This window comes from Lepus europaeus, chromosome 11 (assembly GCF_033115175.1).
Source record: "Lepus europaeus isolate LE1 chromosome 11, mLepTim1.pri, whole genome shotgun sequence".
Classification (NCBI taxonomy): Eukaryota; Metazoa; Chordata; class Mammalia; order Lagomorpha; family Leporidae; genus Lepus; species Lepus europaeus.
Genome location: NC_084837.1, coordinates 19,262,539 through 19,284,796, shown reverse-complemented (window position 1 = coordinate 19,284,796; position 22,258 = coordinate 19,262,539). Strand labels below are relative to the sequence as shown.

Genomic DNA, 22,258 nt, shown 5'->3' with positions numbered 1-22,258 from the left:
GCGGTCGGGAGGGGCGGGCGAGGGACGCGAGCGGCCGGCGAACCGAAAACGCGGGCGCCTGAGGAAGCTTGGTCCTTGCGGGCTACCATCCCGGAAGTGGGCTGTCGAGGAAGACGAGTCCCGGGGTCGAGTACGCTTCGGGCGCTACTGCGAGCGCAGGGTCTGGGAACTTTGCGCTGTGCTTTGCCCCGGAGGGGGTCGGGTTTTCGTCTCCTACGGGAAGGAGCCGGTGCTGTTCGAAACCCGCCGGACGGGTGCCGGGTGCGAGGCCATCCTCGGAGAAAGCCAGTCTCCCTGGGCAGCTTGCTTAGGCGATGAGCTGAGACTCCCGCGGCTTGCCATGGCCCAGCGGGCGGTGTGGCTCATTAGCCACGAGCCGGGGACCCCGCGTGGTGGCACGGTGAGATTCTCCAGGTAAACGCACGTCGGCCGGCCCGGGGCTCGGGGCGTGGGTGACCCAGGTCCGCCACGCAGGGCTGCCTGACCTGGGGCAAGCCCCTTCACTCCGCGGCGTGTGGATTGCAATGCCTCTACCTCGTAGCGTTGTGAGGAGTAAATGCGTTGCTGCCCGGCCCGTAGCGACTGTTTCTGTGTTGCACACACACACACTGGTGCGATTGCATCTTCAGCCGGACTCGGCCTGCTCAGCATCGGTATGGGAGAGGGAGGGGGGAGAGCTGAGTACTGACCGTGTCTCCCGGTTTTCAGCTTTCATTGATTAAACAAATCACTCAGGGGCGTTTTACCTCCTGCTTAGGAATCCTGGCTGAACAGCAGCAGCCGGTTTTCACGTTTCAGAGTGTGTCGCGGCCAGAAATCCTCAGATAGACTCCCTAATTGTTAAAGAAAGTAGAAGTCGGAAAATAAGATTATATTCGCCTTTTCTCAGGTGGTGTAGGTGACCTGGCCCTCGTGTTTTGTCAAAATAGCTCTGTAAAGAGACCTGTGCGATAGCTCAGAAAATATGAGTGATGGGGCCAGCGTTGTGGCCTAGCAGGTTAATACACCTCCTGCCACCCTGGCATTGCATATGGGCCCCCCCCCCCCAGCTTCAAGACCCGGCTGCTCCACTTCGATCCAGCTCCCTGCTATGGCCTGGGAAAGCAGCGGAGGATGGCCCAAGTGCTCGGGCCCTGGACGGAGCTGGGAGACCTGGCTCCAGGCACCTGGCTGTGGCCTGGCCCAGCTCCAGCTGCTGTGGCCGTTTGGGGAGTGAGCCAGCAAATGGAAGACCTCTCTCTGTCTCTCTACCTTTCAAGTAAATGAAAAATAAATCCTTGAAAAACAAAAATGTGAGTGATGGTCGAATGATGAATTGCATCTTTATTCACGGTGGCACTGCAAGTTGTTTGCCGACAGTTTATTCTTCCCGGAGGAAAACTCTATTACGAGTGAAGCAGCGTAGTGGAATTGACTGAAATGACTGTAAACTTACGTGAAACGTGGTTGGGAACGTGGGTTCGGAAAAATTCCTTTTTATACCCCAGACAGTTTTCGTTACCAACAGCATCAGAGTTGGAGGTTAGAGGCTTCCGCCAGGAGGCCTGGCGTTTGCTGTCGGACCTCAAGCACAGGAGGCTGATAATATTCTTTGGTCCGTGGTGTATCAGCCTGTCGGGTCCATCCAAGGTACCCCTCATTTTGCTTCCGTATTCCCTTTGGTTTCCTAGGTCTACTGTTCCCCTCCTCTTCACAGGTAATTCTTACATATTTGATTTTAGCCTTTTATTTGTATTTTTGAAATTACATAGTTAAGTAATAATTAAATGTGACTTCATTTCCTTTTCTTGCATTTGTCCTGTTTGTGGCAAACATCCCGTTACTTTGTGTTCATCGTGAGCAGCATTGCCAGTAGCACTTTCTAGGATGCTGGGAAAGAGGGAATGTCCTTCAATGGTGCTGGCTAATATTCTAACCACTAACCGCACGTGGGTGTTGAACTCTAAGTTGAGGTATCTCCGCGTAGCCAGTGTCTCCCATGTTGGACCGTGCAGAGCTAGCCCGTTGCTTCTACCTGCTCTGTAGCACTCCTGGTTTGTGTCCTCCACATTTCACCTGTCCTCTTAGCCTAGTGCCCCTCTCCCAAGTGGCCTCCAGCTCTCAGCCATCAGAACAATGCTGATGTGGACTACCTCAGCCAGTCCCTGGGGCACACCTCCGCTTCCCCCACCTGCACATCGGCAGTGAGCAAGGCTCGTGTACTCCGTTCTTCCCTAACCCTGACTCTAATTTTTGCCAAGGAAGGATGTCTTCAGGTGTGTTTCTCCATGCAGGAATGATTACCAGTCCTTGCTTTCTCCTTCAGTGAATTGCTCGTGTCCTTTTCTTCCTTGAAAGTTGCTGTTTTTCTCCTTTTGATTTGTAGGAATTTGTTGTATATTCTTGATATTAGTACCATGCCATTTTTTGGTAGTTCATGTATTTCCTTTTAATTTATCATTGTTGTTTCATTTTGTGTTGCCCATGATTAAACAGAAGTCACTAATTTTTATGCATTCAGAGTAGTTACTGCGTTGGGGAATTTGTTGAATTCTTCTTCTGTCCATATTTGCTGGAGATTTCTTCCCACATTATCTTGTTTAAACTTTCTAATTCTATCTATTGTCTTTAGGTCTTTAACCCATCTGTATTCCATCTCTGGATATAGTGTTAAGTCGGACTGTCATTTTGTTTTTCTCTGTATTGTGGGCCAGTTTTCCTACTACCATCTTCCAATCAGTGTATCTTTCCTTTCTTGATTGGTGGAGCTATTGATACTGTTTATTATGTCCCCGATATAAATATCAGTCTGTCTTATTATCTACCTCGAACCAAAATGTATGTGACTTTGTAGCTTATCTTAGTATCTCATAGAGGTAAGATTTTTACTACTTAAAAACAGTTTTCAGATTGTTTTCCCACTGTGCTCAATATTTTAGAAGAAAAATGCAAATATGTTTGGGGAAGCTTTTCAGCATCTCTGTGGAGGCAACGAATTGGATTCAGTTAACCCATCTATCACTTTAATTCTGTACAAATTGAACAAATTAATTGTTTTCTTATATCCTGTTTTCTGACCCCTGGGACTGATGTTAAGGCCAAACAGTCTTTGCTACATCTTACCCATGAGTAAGTCTAAGGATAATGTCCATTATTTCAAATTTGGTAAGGCAAGTTGAGCTTGCCGCTTCCCCCCACACACATACTCACAACAAAACTTGTTTAAAAATTGCTGTCCGGATAGTAATAACATCAGCTAAAGTGTGGTTTAAGTTGCTATTGTAACCCGTCATTAGGGCTACTTAAGGGCTAAGTCCTGTTTTAGAAAAAGGCTAAAATAAATTGGAAGTAACAGGTTGAGTCATCTAACAAATGCAGGCATTATGTAGGATCCCAGACTAACTTCTCGTCTTTCTTATGTTTATTTCAATCATGAAATTTGTATCCCTAAGAACTTTAATTTTCCTATAGATAGAGAATAAGACTACGGTTTAGTCCAGAGTTAGCTACTGTTCATATTTAGAGACTTAAAGAAAGAAATGTCATTTACCTGCTAGTTCATTACTAGTGTGATAGCTAATTTTTGCCTTTCTCAATCAAGAAAATGCATCAGATTAGTGAAAAATACTGTTTTAGATATGCTTTCGACCATTGATAAAACCTGTTGTTCCCACCCTTTTATTTTACAAGTAAGAAAGTAAGCTTAAAGATTTTGGTGGTTTATTCAAGTTAATAGCTAATGGATGACTTTGTTATGGACTTGGAAGTAGAGAGAAAAGGAATGTGGAAAAGTGCAACTTTTGGAACTAAGAAAATGTGATTTAACAGAGTTCTGTAAATAAGCAAAAGTATCTTCTATTTTCAAAGGGGGGTGGTGAGTTAAAAACTTACCATTCAACCCAGAGCATGCAAACCATACAGGACTCTCTGATGTTCTTCTTTTTGATTGCCTCCTCATATCTTCCAGGCCTATAAATGTAAATAATTGTTATTAAAATGATCTTCCATGTGTTTGTAGGGGTTAGCAAGAAGACTCAAGGTGCCTGGGATTCACTGCAGGTTCAGTGTAGTAAAACCATTCATTTAAAATAGTATCATCTCAACTAGTGAATCCAAAATCGCGGAGGGTTAAATTGAACGACTTCTTTGATCCTATGCTCCTAAGATGGAATCAGAGGGCGAAAATCCTTACAAATGCCTGAAGTGGTCCTGGTATACGCTCCTTGCCTATCGAGAGAATTCTAGTGGCTGAGAAGCAAGGATTCTGAATTAGAATCAGGAACTCTGCCTATTTAAAAATGAAATTGCTGTGCTGAAGGAAACATATTCATTAGTAAATAGTGCTACTTTATATTTTGAGATAACCCCAAACATGAAAAAGTTGTTGTGGTAGTACTTAACATATAATATTTTCAGTTGTTGGCTTTTGTGGGTGTGTGTATGTATTTGTTGTTAATGTTTCATTGTTATTGTTGTTTACCTTGTGTTTTAAGTGTTTGTTGAAATTCACCTGGAAGAATCATGTATAATGTTTCTGTTTCCGTAATGCAGACGGTACCCAACTGTTGAAAAACGAGCCAGCGTCCACAATGGAGCAAATTATGTGCCTGTTCCTGAAGATGGTCCCTTTCTCAAAGCACTACTCTCCGAACTGAGATTACTGGGTGATGATAAGGACTTCGTGGAGAGCCGTGATAGCTGTTCACGCATCAATAAAACATCCATCTATGGACTCCCAGTAGGAAGTGAAGAGCTCTGGCCAGTTGTTGCCTTTCTGAAGAATGACATGATATATGCTTGTGTTCCACTGGTTGAACAAACTCTAAACCCCCGTCCACCATTAATTAGCATTAGTGGGATTTCTCAAGGCCTGGAGTTGCTTTTTGGGATACAGGATTTTCTTTACTCAGGTCAAAAAAATGACACTGAGCTAAATACAAAATTGAGCCAGCTGCCTGAGTTACTTCTCCAGGCTTGCCCATTTGGTACTCTATTAGATGCCAACTTACAAAATTCACTGGATAATGTCGGCTTTGCTTCTGTGACTCAGCCACAAAAACAGCCAGCCTGGAGAGCTGGAACATACAAAGGAAAACCCCAGGTGTCCATTTCTATCACTGAAAAGGTAAAATCCATGCAGTATGGTAAACAGGATATAGCAGATACATGGCAAGTAGTTGGAACAGTCACTTGCAAGGTGAGTTTCTCTGCCATTTGCTTTACTGTACCCTTCTATACACAAGAAGGAAAGTCAAAGTTGCTAACTGTTTTACATTGTTCGATAACATTCTTGATTTTTAACTTAAGCAGCAGTCATTAGATGTTAGTTGTGAAATTTTTTGCATTCTTTACCAGTTATATTAGCTGCCTATTGCTGTGTAATGAATTCTCCCATTAACTCTAAAATAAACATATTATCCCCATAGTTTCTGTGGGTCAGAACTTCAGGAGCAGCTTAGCTGGGAAATTTCCAGTGCTGAATCTCTTAGAAGGAGTAATCAGAATTTGTTGCAGCAGATGTCATCTGAAGTTGTGCCTGGGGCTAGAAGATGTAAAGTCATCCCTTGGTGTCCATGGGGGATTGGTTCCAGACCCTTCCTCAGTTACCAAAATCTTGGATGTTTTACTTGCATATAACCTATACACATCTTCCTGTATACTTTAAGTCACCTCTTTTAATACCTAATGTGTTGTTAATGTTATATAAATTGTTGTACCATATGGCAAGGAAAAAAGTAGTCTGTAACTGTTCTACATGGACACAGTTTTTGATTGTAATTTTTTTTCCTGAATATTTTGATCCAGGGTTGTTTGCTAGAACCCTCACATGGAGGACCACCTGTATTTGCAAGATAACTTAGAGGCTGGCAAAAGTTGGTGCTTGTTATTGAAGGGAGACCTCTGTTCCTTACCCTGTGGACTTCCCAGTGAGCTGCCTGAGGGTCCTCACAGTTCAGAGACTGGTTTCCCTTCATTGGAATGATCTGAAAGAGAAAAAGAGAGACAGGCAGAAGCTGTTTTTATTACTCGCCTAGGAGATCACATAGCATCATCTCCACTACTTTCTGTTCTTTAAAAGCAAGTCACTAAGTCCACATTCAAGGAGTGTGGAATTAGGCACCTCCTTGTGAAGAGTACTGTCAAAGAGTTTGTGGATTTTTAAAAAAAGATCATTTATTTGAAAAGCAGAATTACAGAGAGAGAGCGAGGTCTTCCATCCACTGGTTTATTCGCCCAAATGGCCACAATGGCCAGAGCTGGGCTGATCTGAAGCCAGGAGTCAGGAGCTGCTTCTGGGTCTCCCATGTGGGTGCAGGTTCCCAAGCACTTAGGCCATCTTCCACTGCTTTCCCAGGCCATAGCAGAGAGGTGGACCAGAAGTGGAACAGCTGAGATTTGAACCAGTGCTCATGTGGGATGACAGCACTGTGGCGCAGCAAGTTAAAGCCCTGTCCTGAAGCACCGGCATTCCATATGGGTGCCGGTTCTAGTCCCGACTGCTCCACTTCCGATCCAGCTCTCTGCTATGGCCTGGGAAAGCAGTAGAAGATGACCCAAATCCTTGGGCCCCTGCACCCATGTGGGAGACCCGGAAGAAGCTCCTGGCATCAGATTGGCTCAGCTCCAGCTGTTGCAGCTATCTGGGGAGTGAACCAGCAGATGAAAGACCTCTCTCTCTCTCTCCACCTCTCTCTGTAACTCTGTCTTTCAAATAAATAAATAAATAAAAAGCAAGAGCTAATTAAAAAAAAATATGACTCTGGTTTATGGTTAGAAAATAGGAAAAAAACAATGAAAATAGTAATACAGTCAGCAAGGATTAATGCCATGTTGACTAATGGTCAAAAATAATCCTCCAAGTAAGCTTCCTCCGAGTATATACTAATAGTACTCTTATTTATGTTTATTTTTCTGGTATCTTTCTTTAGTCTCTACGCAATAAATGTAAACATCTTATACATAAAACTTACTTTATAAAGACCATAGATAAAAGTATGTTTCAAGAACAGAGAAATAGAATAGTACAGATGGGGATATCGGATCATTCTGTTCTTTTCTTTCTTTTTTAGATGTATTAATTTGAGAGGCAGAATTATACAGAGAGAGAGAGGTCTTCCATCTGCTGGTTCACTCCCCAAATGGCCACAACGGCGGGAGCTGGGCCGATACAAAGCCAAGAGCCAGGATCTTTTCCAGGTCTGCCACATAGCTGGCAGGGGCTCAAACACTTGGGCCATCTGCTGCTGCTTTCCCAGGTGCATTAGCAGGGAGCTAGATTGAGTAGAGCAGCCAGGCCTCAAATTGGCACTCATATGGGATGCTGGTGCCATAGGTGGAGGCTTAACCTGCTATGGCACAGTGCCAGCCCTCTTCTTCTTTTCACCTTAAAATGACGAAAAAGTTTTGTGTCTCTTTTTAAACTCACTTCTACCTTGATCCCAAATACATTGCCTTTATTGGCTCCAGAATTTTCATAGATTATATCAGTCAGAAATCTTAATGTAGTCGAACCATTTTTTCACCATAAGTTCAGTAAAATAAAAGTAGGAAAATTCACCATTTCTAGTTCTTTTTCATTCAATGAGAGTAAGAAACATGTTGTATAATATAATGTTAATATGCTATTTAAATGTCTCAGTTCATTGACAGATGGATCCTAGTTTGTTGTTTATGGAATTTTGGATTTTAGTTCTCATTCTTGGTCCTAATACAGATTATCATGATAGAGAACTTTCTTCTTTAAGAAGCTTTATCTTTTAAAAGAAAAATGAGTGTAGCATCGTAGTACAGTGGGTTAAGCTGCCATCTGCAGTGCCAGCATGGGCTGGCATCCTCTATGGGCTCTGGTTTGTGTCCCAGCTACTCCACTTCTGATCCAGCTCCCTGCTAATGCACCTGGGAAACAGCAGAGATGGCTCAAGTCCTTGAGCCCCTGCCACCCACATGGGAGACCTTAGAGGAGTTCCAGGCTCCTGGCTTCGCCTTGGTGCAGCCCTGGCTCTTACAGCCATTTGGGATGTGAACCAGCAGATAAAAGATCAATTGATCTCTCTTTCTCTCCTTTTCAAATAAATAAAGACATCTTGAAAAAAAAAAAATAGGACTGTATTATAGTCTACATACTAAATGTTTATATAAGTTGTAGGTAAGTTGCATAGCTATTTGCCAAACATTTAAGTACCTCAGGAATTTATTACTTAAAGATGTTTTATTGTGAAGCTCATTGTAAATAGAAATAATTCTCTTCGTTTGATCTTAGTCCAGTAGAAACAAAAGCCCATGGATTGAAGTTCTAATCATACTACCACTAATTTTCTTTTTTTGTTGTTGTTTTTTTTTTGTTGTTCACTAATTTTCTGTGCCTTTGGGAAAATAACGTTGTGAATCTTTTCTCATTTTAAAATGAGAGAAGTTCTTAAATGCTTTCTGTTTTCCTAGACCTGAGATTTGCATATACCAGATTGATCTGAAGTGTACTACCTGATTCCTTCTCGAATAGATTTCCTTGTAGATATAGTAAATGGCTGATTGGTTAAGTGCCTTGATACCAAACAACTTGTTAGAGGTTTCCATAATGATTGCTGTTTCTGTGACCCCTTTTTGAATGTTGGATTGTTAGGAGTTAGTTCAATAAGCATAAACAGTATTTTTAAGTTTTAATGGTATTATTAATATTTGCATATTTTACTATGTAAATATCTATCAAAAACCCAAAGTAGTTTTTATTAGTAGTTCACAAATAAAAAGTAAATTAGCAAGTAGTTTAAAAGTTGCTACACTAAAACATGTTAAAGTTTGGAAGTAAGTTTATTTGGCATTTTTATTTTCAAATGCATTGACAGGTACATTATTGTAATTGTCACCAACAGACCTTCATAAAGCATTCATTGTATGTGGCAGTATTCATAATGCCTGCCTGCTCTCTAAATTCTTGAACTCATATATATGTCAAGCAGTAGCTAAAGCATTAAGAAGTGAAACATTTCATACTAGAACTAGGTAGTCAATAACTTTTTCAAAATCCACTCAACAAAACAGTTTTAAGTGTCTCCTATGCAGAGCAATGTGCTAGGGACTTAAGCTGTGAAGAAAAATATAACAGTGCTTATCTTCCAAAAATGTGAAGTTTCAGAAGGGAAACAGGCGCCAATGCCGATGGTTGATTGGCATTAAGTTAAGGAAAAAGACTTTGACGAATTCAGAAAAGCCTCAGACTGACTGAAGCTACATGCTTCTGAGATCTTGGTAATAGCCACTTCCGTTTATATTGCAGTGTGATTTGGAGGGATTCGTGCCAAATGTAACTGTCAGCTTGCATCTCCCCACCAACGGATCTCCACTTCAAGACATCCTGGTTCATCCTTGTGTGACATCTCTTGACTCTGCCATTCTGACTTCTAGTAGTGTTGATGGAATGGATGATTCTGCATTTAGTGGACCTTACAAATTTCCATTCATCCCACCTCTAGAATCATTCAACTTATGCTACTATACTTCCCAGGTAAACAATCTTGGAAAGGCTGAAACTTGGCTGTCTTTACAGGTGACTATGGACAAGCAAATATTCATATTCTTGTTCCAAATGAGAACTTTTTATGAGTTATTTACCAGTTGTTGAAGAATGAAGATGAAGATTCAGTTCTGTTATTTCTGGTGTCTGTAACAGTGTTAAATAGTTTTTAGTTGATGCATTTTTAGCTGATGAGTTTATTTGGTTTTTAATGTTCCCTAGTAAGGAGTCCATAGTCAGAAGATAGATTCTGGTATTATTTAGTCATGGTTTTAACAATGTGTGTAAGATACCTGTACTCTGAGGCAACTTTATTTATAAATATATAATATGATTATAGCTATTCATTGCTCATTGACTAATGGCTGTGTGTCAGACCTTGTCTTAGAAACCCCACATGTATTTTGTCCGGTACTTTTAACCCTCATTATCCCTATTTTACAGATGAGAATCTCAGAGAAGTTAAATTATGTGCATAAGGTCTTATAATTGATAAATGATAAATGGCAGAGCAGGACTTTGAGTCCATGTTTTCCGGACCCCAGAAGCCCAACTTTTACTGCATAGTTTGTCTCTTGTCCTAATTGTGAATAGACAGGATAGAGAAACTTATAAGCTAAACTAAGTAAAGGGAATTTGAGAATGCAATAAGCAATCTTATTGTCATTCAAGAAAAAGAAAAATAGACCTAGACCGTACTGGGACTAGAACAGAAACTTAAAATTAAAATCTCTCTTTACCTGTGGTCCACACTGTCTGTCTCAGTCTCTCAGTTGACTTTCTCTGCTTTCTAGAACCTGTGCTGTATAAATAGAATTTCTCTGTGCCTTCACATATAACAAAAAGAATGATTGACTCACCCTAGCCTACAGATAGTTTCCCCTCCGAGCATAATGACCAGTCCAGTAATCTGCAGGGCTAGGGGCTGGAGGAGAGTCACAGGGTACACATGGAGCAGCAAGAGCTCTGGGCAGGAATCAGTCTGTCCAGGTACAGGTTCTTTATGGTACAAGTCAAAGAACCTGGAGCAGGTGAAGACGGATGAACAAGAGCAGGAACAGGAATGTATTGTCCATCTTTGAAAGGCACCTTTCTCATCTCTGGGAACAGAAAGAAATGGAAGAATCCTTACCCTTAGAATGAATGTAGATCGATTTTGGCTACTATCAAAATGGTGGAGTTAACCATTAGTCCTGTATTTATATAATGACTATTATATAAAATATATATTATGTATGTATCATATGCAGTGTATACATATACACAGTACAATGTATTAATGTATATAACATAGTACTGCCAGGCTTTGTTTTTCAGTCACCATTGATATTTTATATCTGTTATTCTGAAAAGTATATAAAATTTGTTTATTTTTTTTCAGGTCCCTGTTCCACCAATTTTGGGTTTTTATCAAATAAAGGAGGAAGACATACAGCTAAAAATAACAGTTAATTTAAAACTTCATGAAAGTGTAAAAAACACTTTTGAATTCTGTGAAGCTCACATACCTTTTTACAATAGGTAGGAGTGAAATAACATGACGTCATGATTTCGGCCAACCTTAGTACATTCCTGCTGCCCCCAGATAATTATTTGTCTTTATTTCTTTAATCATACTTTTAAGATTTAAAGTATTTTATCTTATTTAAGTACATGCTGATTTTGAACCAAAACAGTCATAAAAGTAATTCTTTACCTTAAAATGCCTCTTCATTTTTCTCACTAAACTTGCTAATGTACCATAAACTTAAGCCATTGTAGTTTCCAGAGGGATTCTTTTATTACTGGTTTTAATTCTAGTAATTTCTCTATATTTTACATACAAATATAGCACAACCAACAACAACATGGTGAATTAGCCAGTTGTAACATAAACTGCTTCATGAGTTTTAGATTTATTCTGCAGTATAACTAGTTTCAAAGTATAACAAAATATATAGTAGTAATCATAGTTTTTAATATGCGAACTTGTATGATTGTATTAGTATATCCTATATGATTTTATAGTTCTCTTTAGAACCAATAATGAAATCTGTATCAACAAAAATGTTCATTATGTGTTCTATTCTACACACTTGAACAGAAATCTGATTTTATACTGTCTTTATATTAACTAATAGTAGCAAGATTGTAAAACTCTTAGGAGTGATATATCTGATCTTCTCATTTTCTTTTTATTTTGTCCCTTTCCTTTTTAAAGAGGTCCAATTACACATTTGGAATACAAAGTTAGTTTTGGCCAGCTTGAAGTATTTCGAGAGAAAGGCTTATTGGTTTGGATTATTGGTGAGCAGGGTTTTGTTTATTTTTTTTCCCCACTTTTCATTTGCTGTACAATTTACTTGTTTGTAGTTGATTGATGTGCTTGTGATTTTAGGCCAGAAGTTTCCCAAATCAATGGACATTAGTCTTTCTGGAACTGTAACTTTTGGAGCCAAGAGCCATGAGAAGCAGCCATTTGACCCGATTTGTATTGGAGGTACAGCATATTTAAAGGTAAACATATTTAAATGGCTCACCACATTAAAGCCCCTCCTTTGCATTTAAATTGCCTGTAGTTGATATTTTTTTTTGTTGTTTTGTTTTTTGTTTTTTTTTTTTTTTGACAGGCAGAGTGGACAGTGAGAGACAAAGACAGAGAGAAAGGTCCTCCTTTGCCGATGGTTCACCCTCCAATGGCCGCCGCGGTAGGCGCGCTGCGGCCGGCGCACCACGCTGTTCCGATGGCAGGAGCCAGGTGCTTATCCTGGTCTCCCATGGAGTGCAGGGCCCAAGGACTTGGGCCATCCTCCACTGCACTCCCTGGCCACAGCAGAGAGCTGGCCTGGAAGAGGGGCAACCGGGACAGGATCGGTGCCCCGACCGGGACTAGAACCCGGTGTGCCGGCGCCGCAAGGCGGAGGATTAGCCTACCAAGCCGCGGCGCCGGCCTGATATTTTTTTTTAAGATTTATTTATTTACCTGAAAGTTAGAGTTACAGAGAGAGAGAGAGAAAGAGAGAGGTCTTCCATCCATTGGTTCATTCCCCAGTTGGCTTCAACATCCGAAGCTGCGCCGATCCGAAGCCAGGAGCCAGGAGCTTCCTCCGGGTCTCCCACATGGGTGCAGGGGCCCAAGGACTTAGGCCATCTTCCATTGCTTTCACAGGCCACAGCAGAGAGCTAGATTGGAAGTGGAGCAGCCGGGTCTCGAACCAGAACCATATGGGATGCCGGCATTCAGGTTGCAGCTTCACCTACTAGGCCACAGCGCCGGCCCTGCCTGTAGTTGATTTTTAATATTCTCCAATATTTTTATGGAATTCTATTTTTTTTGTCTGGGCTAAGTCCCTTTCCGATTTTTTATTCTTTTTGTCATTTAGTCATTTGTCTATTTCACTTAATACTTAAAAAACTACTTAAAAATTTTAAGGGAGGCTGGCGCCGCAGCTCACTTGGCTAATCCTCCGCCTGTGGCGCTGGCACCCCAAGTTCTAGTCCCAGTTGGGGCGCCGGATTCTGTCCCGGTTGCTCCTCTTCCAGTCCAGCTCTCTGCTATGGCCCGGGAAGGCAGTGGAGGATGGCCCAAGTCCTTGGGCCCTGCACCCGCATGGGAGACCAGGAGAAGCACCTGGCTCCTGGCTTCGGATCGGCGCAGCGCGCCAGCCGTAGCGGCCATTTGGGGGGGGTGAACCAACGGAAGGAAGATCTTTATAATACAAAAAAAAAATTTTAAGGGAAATAGTTCAGTATAACCTAAACATCCCAGCTTCACCTCTTAGTACCCAGCTCTTCGTTATCAGATTGAGATTGTTATGCAGAAACACACAGTGCAGTCCTCGAGCTCTGGAGATTTTCCGTGATGCCATCAGGGAGCAGCACTCTGCATTTGGTCTGCCCAGGACAGTGAGCCTTGCTGGCTGAGGGGACAAGGATGGCTTTACAGTGAAGATGGAGTTTAAGCTAAACTGAAACCTGGGTAAACATGAATTTTAAACCTTAAAGATTGACTAACTCTTGTTTAGGTATAAAAGTGACTTTAAAAAATGAAGAAGGGGGCCAGTGTTGTGGCACAGTGGGTTAAGGCACCACCTGCAATGCCAGCATTCCATATGGGCACCAGGTCAGCTGCTCCACTTCTGATCCAGCTCCCTGCTAATGCGTCTGGGAAAGCAGTTTTTTGGAAGATGGCCCAAGTGCTTGGACCCCTGCACCCATGTGGGAGACTTGGGCGAACATCCTGGCTCCTAGTTTCGGCCTGGCCCAGCTCTGTCTGGTACTAGTTATTTGGGGAATGAATCAGCAGATGGAAGACTTCTCTCTCTTTCTCTCTCTCTCTCTCTCTCATTAACTCTGCCTTTCGAATAAATAAATAAATCTTTATATTCATATTCATATATTCATAATTTATGTTTATATTTTAGAAGGTTTGACTCTTTTATTCCTTTGGCTGATGTGCTTTTTTGAGTAGAGAAGTAGTCTTTCACAAAGTTAGGTTTTATGAATGTCATCTGGATTGAATGTAAAGAAAGTGAGTGAAAAAATAGAGGCAAAGAAATCATTTTATAGTTATATTAATATTCCAAATGAAAGATAGTTAAGTTAATGATGGTGACCCAGTGTCACATCAGCAGAAAGAGAAAGGAAGAGAGAAAAAAGGAATGTTATAAGAGCCTTGATAAAAGTAAAGCCTTGGGGCCAACCCTGTGGCATAGCATGTAAAGCCACCAACTGCGGTGCCAACATCCCATATGGGTGCCAGTTTTAGTCCTGGCTGCTCCACTTCCGATCCAGCTCTCTGCTTGGCCTGGGAAAGCAGTAGAAGATGGCCCACGTCCCTGGGCCCCTGCACGCACGTGGAAGACCCAGATGAAGCTCCTGGGTCCTGGCTTCAGCCTGGCCTAGCCCTGGCTCTTGGGGATATTTGGGGAGTAAACCAGTGGATTGAAGATCTCTGTCACTGTGTATCTCACCACCCACCCCACTCCCACCGTAACTCTGCCTTTCAAATAAATAAAAATAAATCTTTTTTAAAATATTAACCTGCTGTAGATTTATTGAATTTCAAGACTGGCCTATAGTTGTTTTGGCAGGATCAGACCAAATAATTTCATAGATGATCCATGGGCCAGACATTCCCAATCCGTGCTCTAGAGAGAGCTCAGCTGTGCGGGATTTAGGAGCTGTCTGCAGAAAAGAAGTTGTTGAGGCAATAGAAATGAATATGATCAAAAAAGATCAAATGAGGGAACCATTCAGAAGAACCAATGAAGCGAATTGAAAGAATTCACCAAAAAGGTAGCAAGAAAATCTAAATCAAATGGTACCAAAGAAATCAAAGAATAGAAAATACAATCTGTACATACAGGCACTAATGAGAAGAGGTAGTAAAGTCAGAAATATGCTGGTGATAACTCATTTCTTCTTTCTTGGCTTCAACTATGTTCACAAGCTTTGTTTCAGGGATTATTATAAAAATTCCTACTTAAGTATTTTTTAGAAAATAGATCAGATGTTGTTTCATTGTATATCTTTTTTTTTTTTTTAAAGATTTTATTTATTTATTCGAAAGGTAGAGTTACAGACGTAGAGAGGGAGAGATGGAAAGGTCTTCCATCTGCTGGTTCATTCCCCACATGGCTGCAAGAACTGGAGCTGGGCTAATCCAAAGCCAGGAGCTTCTTCAGGGCCTCCCTTGTGGGTGCAGGGGCCCAAGCATTTGGGCCATCTTCTGCTGCCTTCCCAGGCCATTAGCAGGGAGCTGAATCAGAAGAGGAGCAACCAGGACGCAGACGGGTGCCTACATGGGATGCCAGTGCTGCAGACAGTGGCTTTACCCAGTACGACACAGCCCCAGCCCCAGACTGAATGAGTTTTATGGTATCTTGTGTGGAAATCAATGTTGCCATGACTTACAGCTTCCGAATTATACCAAACAGGCGAGCAAAAGCCCTTTACTGTCAGAAATGACTTGAGTTGCAACAGGAAAACATTGCTGAGATCTCAAAATTACAACAAATCCTAAATCACATCCAGTGCTTGTGATAAATTTTGCAATTGAAAGAGAAAGACCGTGGAAGAAATTGGCAAGGAAGTGAGATTGGAGGGAAAAAGTATAGAAAAGATACCAGGATGTTGGAAAATCTAGAGTGTTTAGCAGTAGAGATGAGGGGAACTGTGTAAAAGGAGACTAGCTCTGTAAAATAAAAATTTTTTTCATAGTTCACATAAGACTCAGAGGCACCCCAATGTTATGCCTTCATAGAGAACATACTAATGGCTCTGTTTCAGTACAGTATGATAATTGGCATTTATAGTGATAACCCTACATTATCAATGCAATCTAGAAACTCTGGATTATAATTAAAGAATTTTCTAGGTGAAGGAAGGGGTAACATCTCTTTCTTTAAATTTTTAATTTAGTTTTTATTCACTTGAAAGGGAAAGAGACAGAGAACAACAGAGAGAAGTTTTCCATCTGCTAGTTCACTCCCAAAATGCCTACCACAGCCAGAGCTGGGCCAGGCCTAAGCCGGGTCTCCCATATGGGTAACAGGGGCCCAATCAACTACTTGAGCCATCACTGGCTACATCCTGGGGTACACATTAGCAGGAAGCTGGAATCAGAAATGAAGCCAGGTCCACAACCCAGGCACTCTGATATGGGATGCAGGCTTCCCAGGCAGCACCTTCACTGTGCCTGGCACCCTCCCCACAAGGTCATACTTCTAAGCTTAGTTCTGTAAAAGTTAAATTTCAATTTTCTGGAGAATTACATAGAACAAGTCATTTCCCACAGACACAGGATAAACCAGTCTTCTGTTTTAGTCACTGCCTTCTTGTATTCTGCTGGAAGGAATGTATGTTCCTGTGTGTACGAGAGTATGTCACAGCCACACAGCCCAGCTGTGCTCAAGAGCCCAGCCAGCTCTTGTAGCCAGTCAGATCTGAGTTCAGATGCCAGCTTAGCTGCTGAAGCGCTGGGATGCTATTTGCTTCCATCTGTGAACCTCAGTTCCCTCGTGGGTGCCTTGTAGAACGGATACAGGTTATGTCAGTGAAGTGCTTGGCATATGTCACACACTTCATAATGGCATCTTAAGAAGAAATGACCCCAGTGCAAAGGTAGACACTCTGTGTGTGGTGTATGTATACACACACATTCACACACACAGTTTAGTATTTGTGAACTGCCTAACATAAATTCCTTACAATCATGTTGAAGGGAAGAAACATGACCTTTCCTTTTTTTTTTCTTTTTAATTTTTACTAAATCATCACCTCAGTTTGGTGCATTTTTTCTTCTTTTCCTAGCTTCATTTTAGAATCCTGGATTACACACTCACCGGGTGCTGTGCGGATCAGCATTCTGTTCAAGTTTTTGCATCAGGAAAACCAAAAATAAGTACACGTAAGTTGTATAGATTCAAACCAACTTAGTGGGATGAAATGTATAGTTATTATGTAAAATTAAAATGTAACAGAATTTAAAGATTGGAGATAATCCCAACTTATTAAAAGAACTCCCAAATTCCACCTGACAGGAGAGTTTGTGAACTTTACATTGTGCTCCACTTTCTCATAAGATAATTGGATGAGTAGCAATGGGAAGAGATGGGCTTTGCTACAAGACTGGATTTGTTTTGCTCTGATTGTAATCTGTCCTTTTGCACAGAGCAGTTCACAAGAGCTTTAGTAAGACAGACAAGGATTTGAATGTGGCTCAGACATTGGCCGTGTATCTTTGAGGAAGTTAGTGAACTTCTTGAAGTTTTTATTTCCTCATCTATAAAATGAAAATAATAGTATTATTTACCTCAAGATTGTTATGAGGCTTAAAATTTTAAAAATTTTTAGCAATGTAATCAGTAGGCATTATTTAGCACCTTGTCTCTTCTGCCACCAGGAGGTCAGTAGAGAGAATATTTCTTCCCTTCAATGACTATTAGTTGTAAAACAAAAAAAAACCAAACAAGACATCTAGGAGTGTGTGAGTGTGTATGCAAATATAAGGAGAGAATAATTTATTCAGCTCAAATATGTAGCAAAATAAAAAAGTAGCTAGAGCAAAGTGGACTTAGTTAAGGAGAGATTTTTTAAAGAGATAAACTATTATATTTAGATAAGAATAATCCTAGTTTATACCATTCTTATGATGGTAATATATTTAGATAATTTTTACGTATTTATTTTCATTTTATTTGAAAGAGACAGAAAGGCCAGCACTGTGGCACAGTGGATTAAAGTCTCAGCCTGCAGACCGGTATCCAGTATGGGTGCCCTTTCAAGTCCCGGCTGCTCTACTTCCAGACCAGCTCCCTGCTAATGCACCTGAGAAAGTAGCAGAACATGGCCCAAGTCTTTGGAGCCCCGCACCATATGGGAGACCCAGAAGAAGCTCCTGGCTCCTGGCTTTGGATTGTCCCAGCTCTAGCTGTTGCAGCCACCTGGGGAGTGAACCAGCAGATGGAAAACCGCTCTCTCTCTCTCTGACTCTACCTCTCTCTCTAAATCTGACATTCAAATAAATAAAATCTTTAAAAAAAGAGAGAAACCTTCCACACACTGGTTCATTTCCTGGATACCTACAAGCCAGAGCTGGGCCAGGCAAAAGCCCAAAAAGCAGGAATTCATTGCTGATCTCCATGAGTGACAGGGACCCAAGAGTACTTGAGCCATGATCTGCTGGCTTCCAGAGTGCATACCAGCAGGAAGCTGGATTGTAAGTGTAGGAGTCGGAACCAGAACCTGGCACTTCAGTATGGGATATGAGTATCCCAAGCAGTGACATGAACCACCGCACTAGATGCCTACCCTGCTATTTATCCTTTTTTAAAAAAAGATTTATTTATTCATTTGAAAGTCATCATAACAGAGAGGCAGAGAGACAGAGATCTTCCATCCACTGTATCACTTCCCAAATGACTGCAACAGCCAGAGCTGGGCCTATCCAAAGCCCAGAGTCAGGAACTTGTTCCGGGTCTCCCACCCGGGTGCAGGGACCCAAGTCTTGGGCCATCTTCTACTGCTTTCCCAGGCCATAGCAGAGAGCTGGATCAGAAGCGGAGCAGCTAGGACTCAAACCAGCATCCATATGGGATGCCAGCACTGCAGGCGGCAGCTTTACTGGCTATACCACGGTGGCGGCCCCCTGATATTTATCCTTATTTATCCTTAAACTAAGGATTAGGGTCCCTAAAGTAGGAAGAACAGGGCAAGAATCTCCCTCAGAATTTCAAAAAATTTATAGAGCTCAGAACTACAGAATTGTGATTGGCATAGAATAATAAGTTATATGTAACCATAAGACAGTGTTCATTTTTGTTTTAAAAAAAGATTTAGTTATTTATTTGAAAGAGTTAACAGAGTGAGAGGGAGAGACAGAGAGATCTTCCATCTGTTGGTTCACTTCCCAGATGGCTACAATGGCCAGGGCTGGGCCAGGCTGAAGCCAGGAGCTTATTTCACATCTCCCATGTGGGTAACAGAGGCCCAAGTACTTGGGCCATCATCCAGTCCTTTTCCTGGGTCATTAGCAGAGAGCTGGATTGGAAGTGGAGCAGCCAGGACATGAATCAGCACCCATACGGGATGCCGGCATCTCAGGTGGTGGCTTTACCCACTATGCCACAATGCCAGGACCAAGTCAGTATTCTTTACTTCCCTGTATCTTATTTCTTTCCTCTCTTTGCTTCAAAAAGTTAGGGAAAATATGAAGAAAAGAATGGCAAATTGGAAATGAGGTATTTCATACAAGCTGAGAGATGGATTGTTCAAATACTTAAAAACCCTAGATCTTAATTTCATTTGCCTTTTACAGAGGCAGAAAGGGAGAGACAGAGATCGCCCTTATACTGGTTGACTTCCCAGTTGCCCACAATAGCCTCCTGCTGGCCTGGGACCCAAGCCCAGGAGTTGGGAAGTCAACCCAGGTCTCCCACATGGCTGGCAGGAGCCCAGATACTTGAGCAGTCACCCCTGCCTTGCAGGGTCCACATTAGCAGGAAGCTGGAGTCAGGAGTGGCAGCTGGGTGTGGAAAGCAAGCACTCTTGACACAAACAGGAGACTTGAGAACCTGTGTCTTAATCACCAGGCCAAACACCCAGCCCAGCCCATATTTTTCAAGTGGTAAAAGGTATAACAAAACCTAGATAAAGTAGAATTAAAATGAATATTTGAATATGCTGCCTTGAAATGATTATATTCCGCTATTTAAAAAAAAAAAAAAAATCACGCCTGCTTTCTTGTTGAAGTTTTGCCAGGATAAAATAATCTTATCATTAATTTTTTTCTTTTTCTTAGACCGGAAGCTAATTTCTTCTGATTACTACATCTGGAATTCTAAAGCCCCTGCTCCAGTAACATATGGATCATTATTACTGTAATTTTCTCATGTATAAATGGGATTTATAATGATGGTAACATAGCTTAAATGGAATCATAGTTTTGTTTGTTTTTTTTCCTACTTGTCTGCATATAACCAGTGAATGAATAATCATTGAATGATTTTTAATTAGAAAAACACTTTTATTGATATTTTTAATCTGATGTAGTTTAAAAACATTTCAAAGGGTAATGTCTCCAGTTTTTTTCCATTTAATCTTTTGCAATATGACTCATAGCACGGAAGCATAGTGAGTCACTTGGCTTACTTGAGACTCATCCTGGGCCATTCTGTCATCTTCTCGCCTTCCTGCCCCGTTCAATGCAGCAGGCATTGCTAATCAGTCACAGCCCCCTTTCTGCACTGAGCCTTCCTGGGTAAAAACCCAGGCTCCTTCTCAGTGTAGAGTTTGAGGCAGCTACTTCAATGTATTTGTAGAGGATGTGCAGGATAATTATTGGCTCTTCCAAACCTAAGTACTAAGCTCCTCTTTCAACATGTTAAAGAATACCAGAGACCACCCAACAACTATAAATCTCTTAAAAAAAAAAAAAAAAAAACAGCCAGTGGAGACAGAGGAAAGTGATTTATACAGAATCGTTTCTTAGAACCATCTGATTCACTAATAAAGAGTGTGCATCTTTCTGGGGTGTTGGTCTCTGTCCTCAGATTACCTTGAAGGAAGCTTGTTGATCTGCCACAACATCTGCTTAGGATGTCAGTCAGGCACAGTCAGATGGGTGGGATACCTTCACAAGGTGCGCAGAGTGTTAAGATAAATTTCTGAATAATACTGCATTTTTAAATGAGTGAATTCAGGTAAAAATTCAAAAACTATTCCATAGATAAATTAATTCATTTATTTCAGTCTCTTATAGCATATTGTCTCTAAATTTGTCACTTTCACATTCTTATTACCACTCGCTTGATTTATTCACAAACCATATAGTACTCTTTATTCCCTACCTGTCCGTACACTTAATGTCACGTTATGTTTTCAGAGAAGTTCATGGTCAGTTTAGACTTTAAGTTACCAATTCAAGAAAATCAAGAGTCTCAAAACTTAATCCATGTAAAGTTCTTCTTACAGAACAAAATTAGAAGCACTGTTTAAAAATATGCATTATAGGTTAATACTCAATCCAGTTATATCTTGGGTTCTGTTTTTAAATGAGTCTCTTAAGGAAAAGCTTAGAAAAAGCTGCTAACTCCTTGAAAGAGAGGTATAAGAATTTAAAGGGATAGTTCATATACATTTAGGATTTGAAATACGATTTTTTAATTAAGATCAATCCTACTCATTATAAACTCATTTTCTGCAAAGCATTATCATGCCATGAGGTTCTATGTCAAACTTATCCCAAGTAACAAAGAAAAGAGACTAACTGTCTGACCAGGACTTTAAATTGTTATTCTAGCTTAATCATAGATAATCAGTAGTAAAAATTGTTCCTTTTGTTAAAAGAAAATATCATTCCTCATAAGTTATTTATCACTCTTAAACACAAAGCTTAACATTTCACTTGTGTTAATATTAATGGTGCCATTGGCAATCATCGTAAGATGGCCAAGAGGTATTTTTCTAGTGAGAAGGCAGAGATTCAACATGATTATTCCCTAAGTAAAACTTTCTCTGTGAACAGTTAGAAAAGCCAACGATCTTTAAGTTGATGTTTCTAGAAACCTGAGGGAAAGATCAGGAATACTGGGAAGTGTAGGGGCGATGAAGGACCTGGTGCCATCTGTTGCCATTGCATTCTTACATAACACATAACACCACAGAACCGAAGCAACCTAGCGTTTTCCTCCATTGAGATCATCTGGGCACACTGATGCTTTTGATTTTGTCTAGAAACCTGTCACTTCAGGATAATTTCTGAAGACAAAGTCTGTTTCCCGTTTGGTAGGTGACCTGTTTAATGTTTTCCCTGTGTCTGGGAACTCCTTAGTGTAATTAGCGACCTTTGAACTCCACGACTAATCCTGAGCTATTTTGTATTCCTTACTCATCTTTAAGGCTGGACCTTTCTTTTCTTCAGAGTCCGCTGCCACAATTAAAGAAGAAACAGCTGCATTTCAAAGGGATTCCGATTCCAGAAGCTTAATCGTGATTGACATGTTCTTATTCTAAGCTATAAGACACTCTAAGAGTCCTTTCTTGGGTTAAAACTTCAATCATTTTCTAAAAAATTATCTCACTATGGATTTTATTCATTTTCTTTGATAACTATTCTTTGCATTTTTAACTTGAAAGATGCTTTGGTTTGCAGTGAATATGAGCAACTACTGCCAGTGAAAGATTTGGATGGTGTCAGACCTACTCTAGACGCAAAATTTACTGAATTCCTTTTTAGTGCCAAAAAATGATTATGAAGTCAATGTCTATCTTATGGGTAGTTATTCT

The 22,258-nt window shown here is 41.0% G+C and overlaps 1 protein-coding gene across 2 annotated transcripts; it reads left to right on the top strand.

Moving 5' to 3' along the window:
• Window positions 1–85: 85 nt before the first annotated feature.
• On the top strand, window positions 86–20,498 carry AP5M1 (adaptor related protein complex 5 subunit mu 1). Of its 2 annotated transcripts, XM_062205057.1 has the most exons (8): window positions 86–414; window positions 4,531–5,176; window positions 9,254–9,481; window positions 10,872–11,011; window positions 11,691–11,776; window positions 11,868–11,986; window positions 16,784–16,880; window positions 19,773–20,498. In XM_062205057.1, exons 1-8 carry the CDS (start codon window positions 341–343, stop codon window positions 19,853–19,855), a joined length of 1,473 nt encoding a protein of 490 aa, XP_062061041.1. In that variant the 5' UTR covers window positions 86–340; the 3' UTR covers window positions 19,856–20,498. The 2 variants fall into 2 exon arrangements, with proteins under 2 accessions (XP_062061041.1, XP_062061043.1); XM_062205059.1 differs by lacking the exons at window positions 16,784–16,880; window positions 19,773–20,498 and having other exon boundaries at window positions 11,843–11,931.
• The last annotated feature ends 1,760 nt before the right edge of the window (window positions 20,499–22,258 follow it).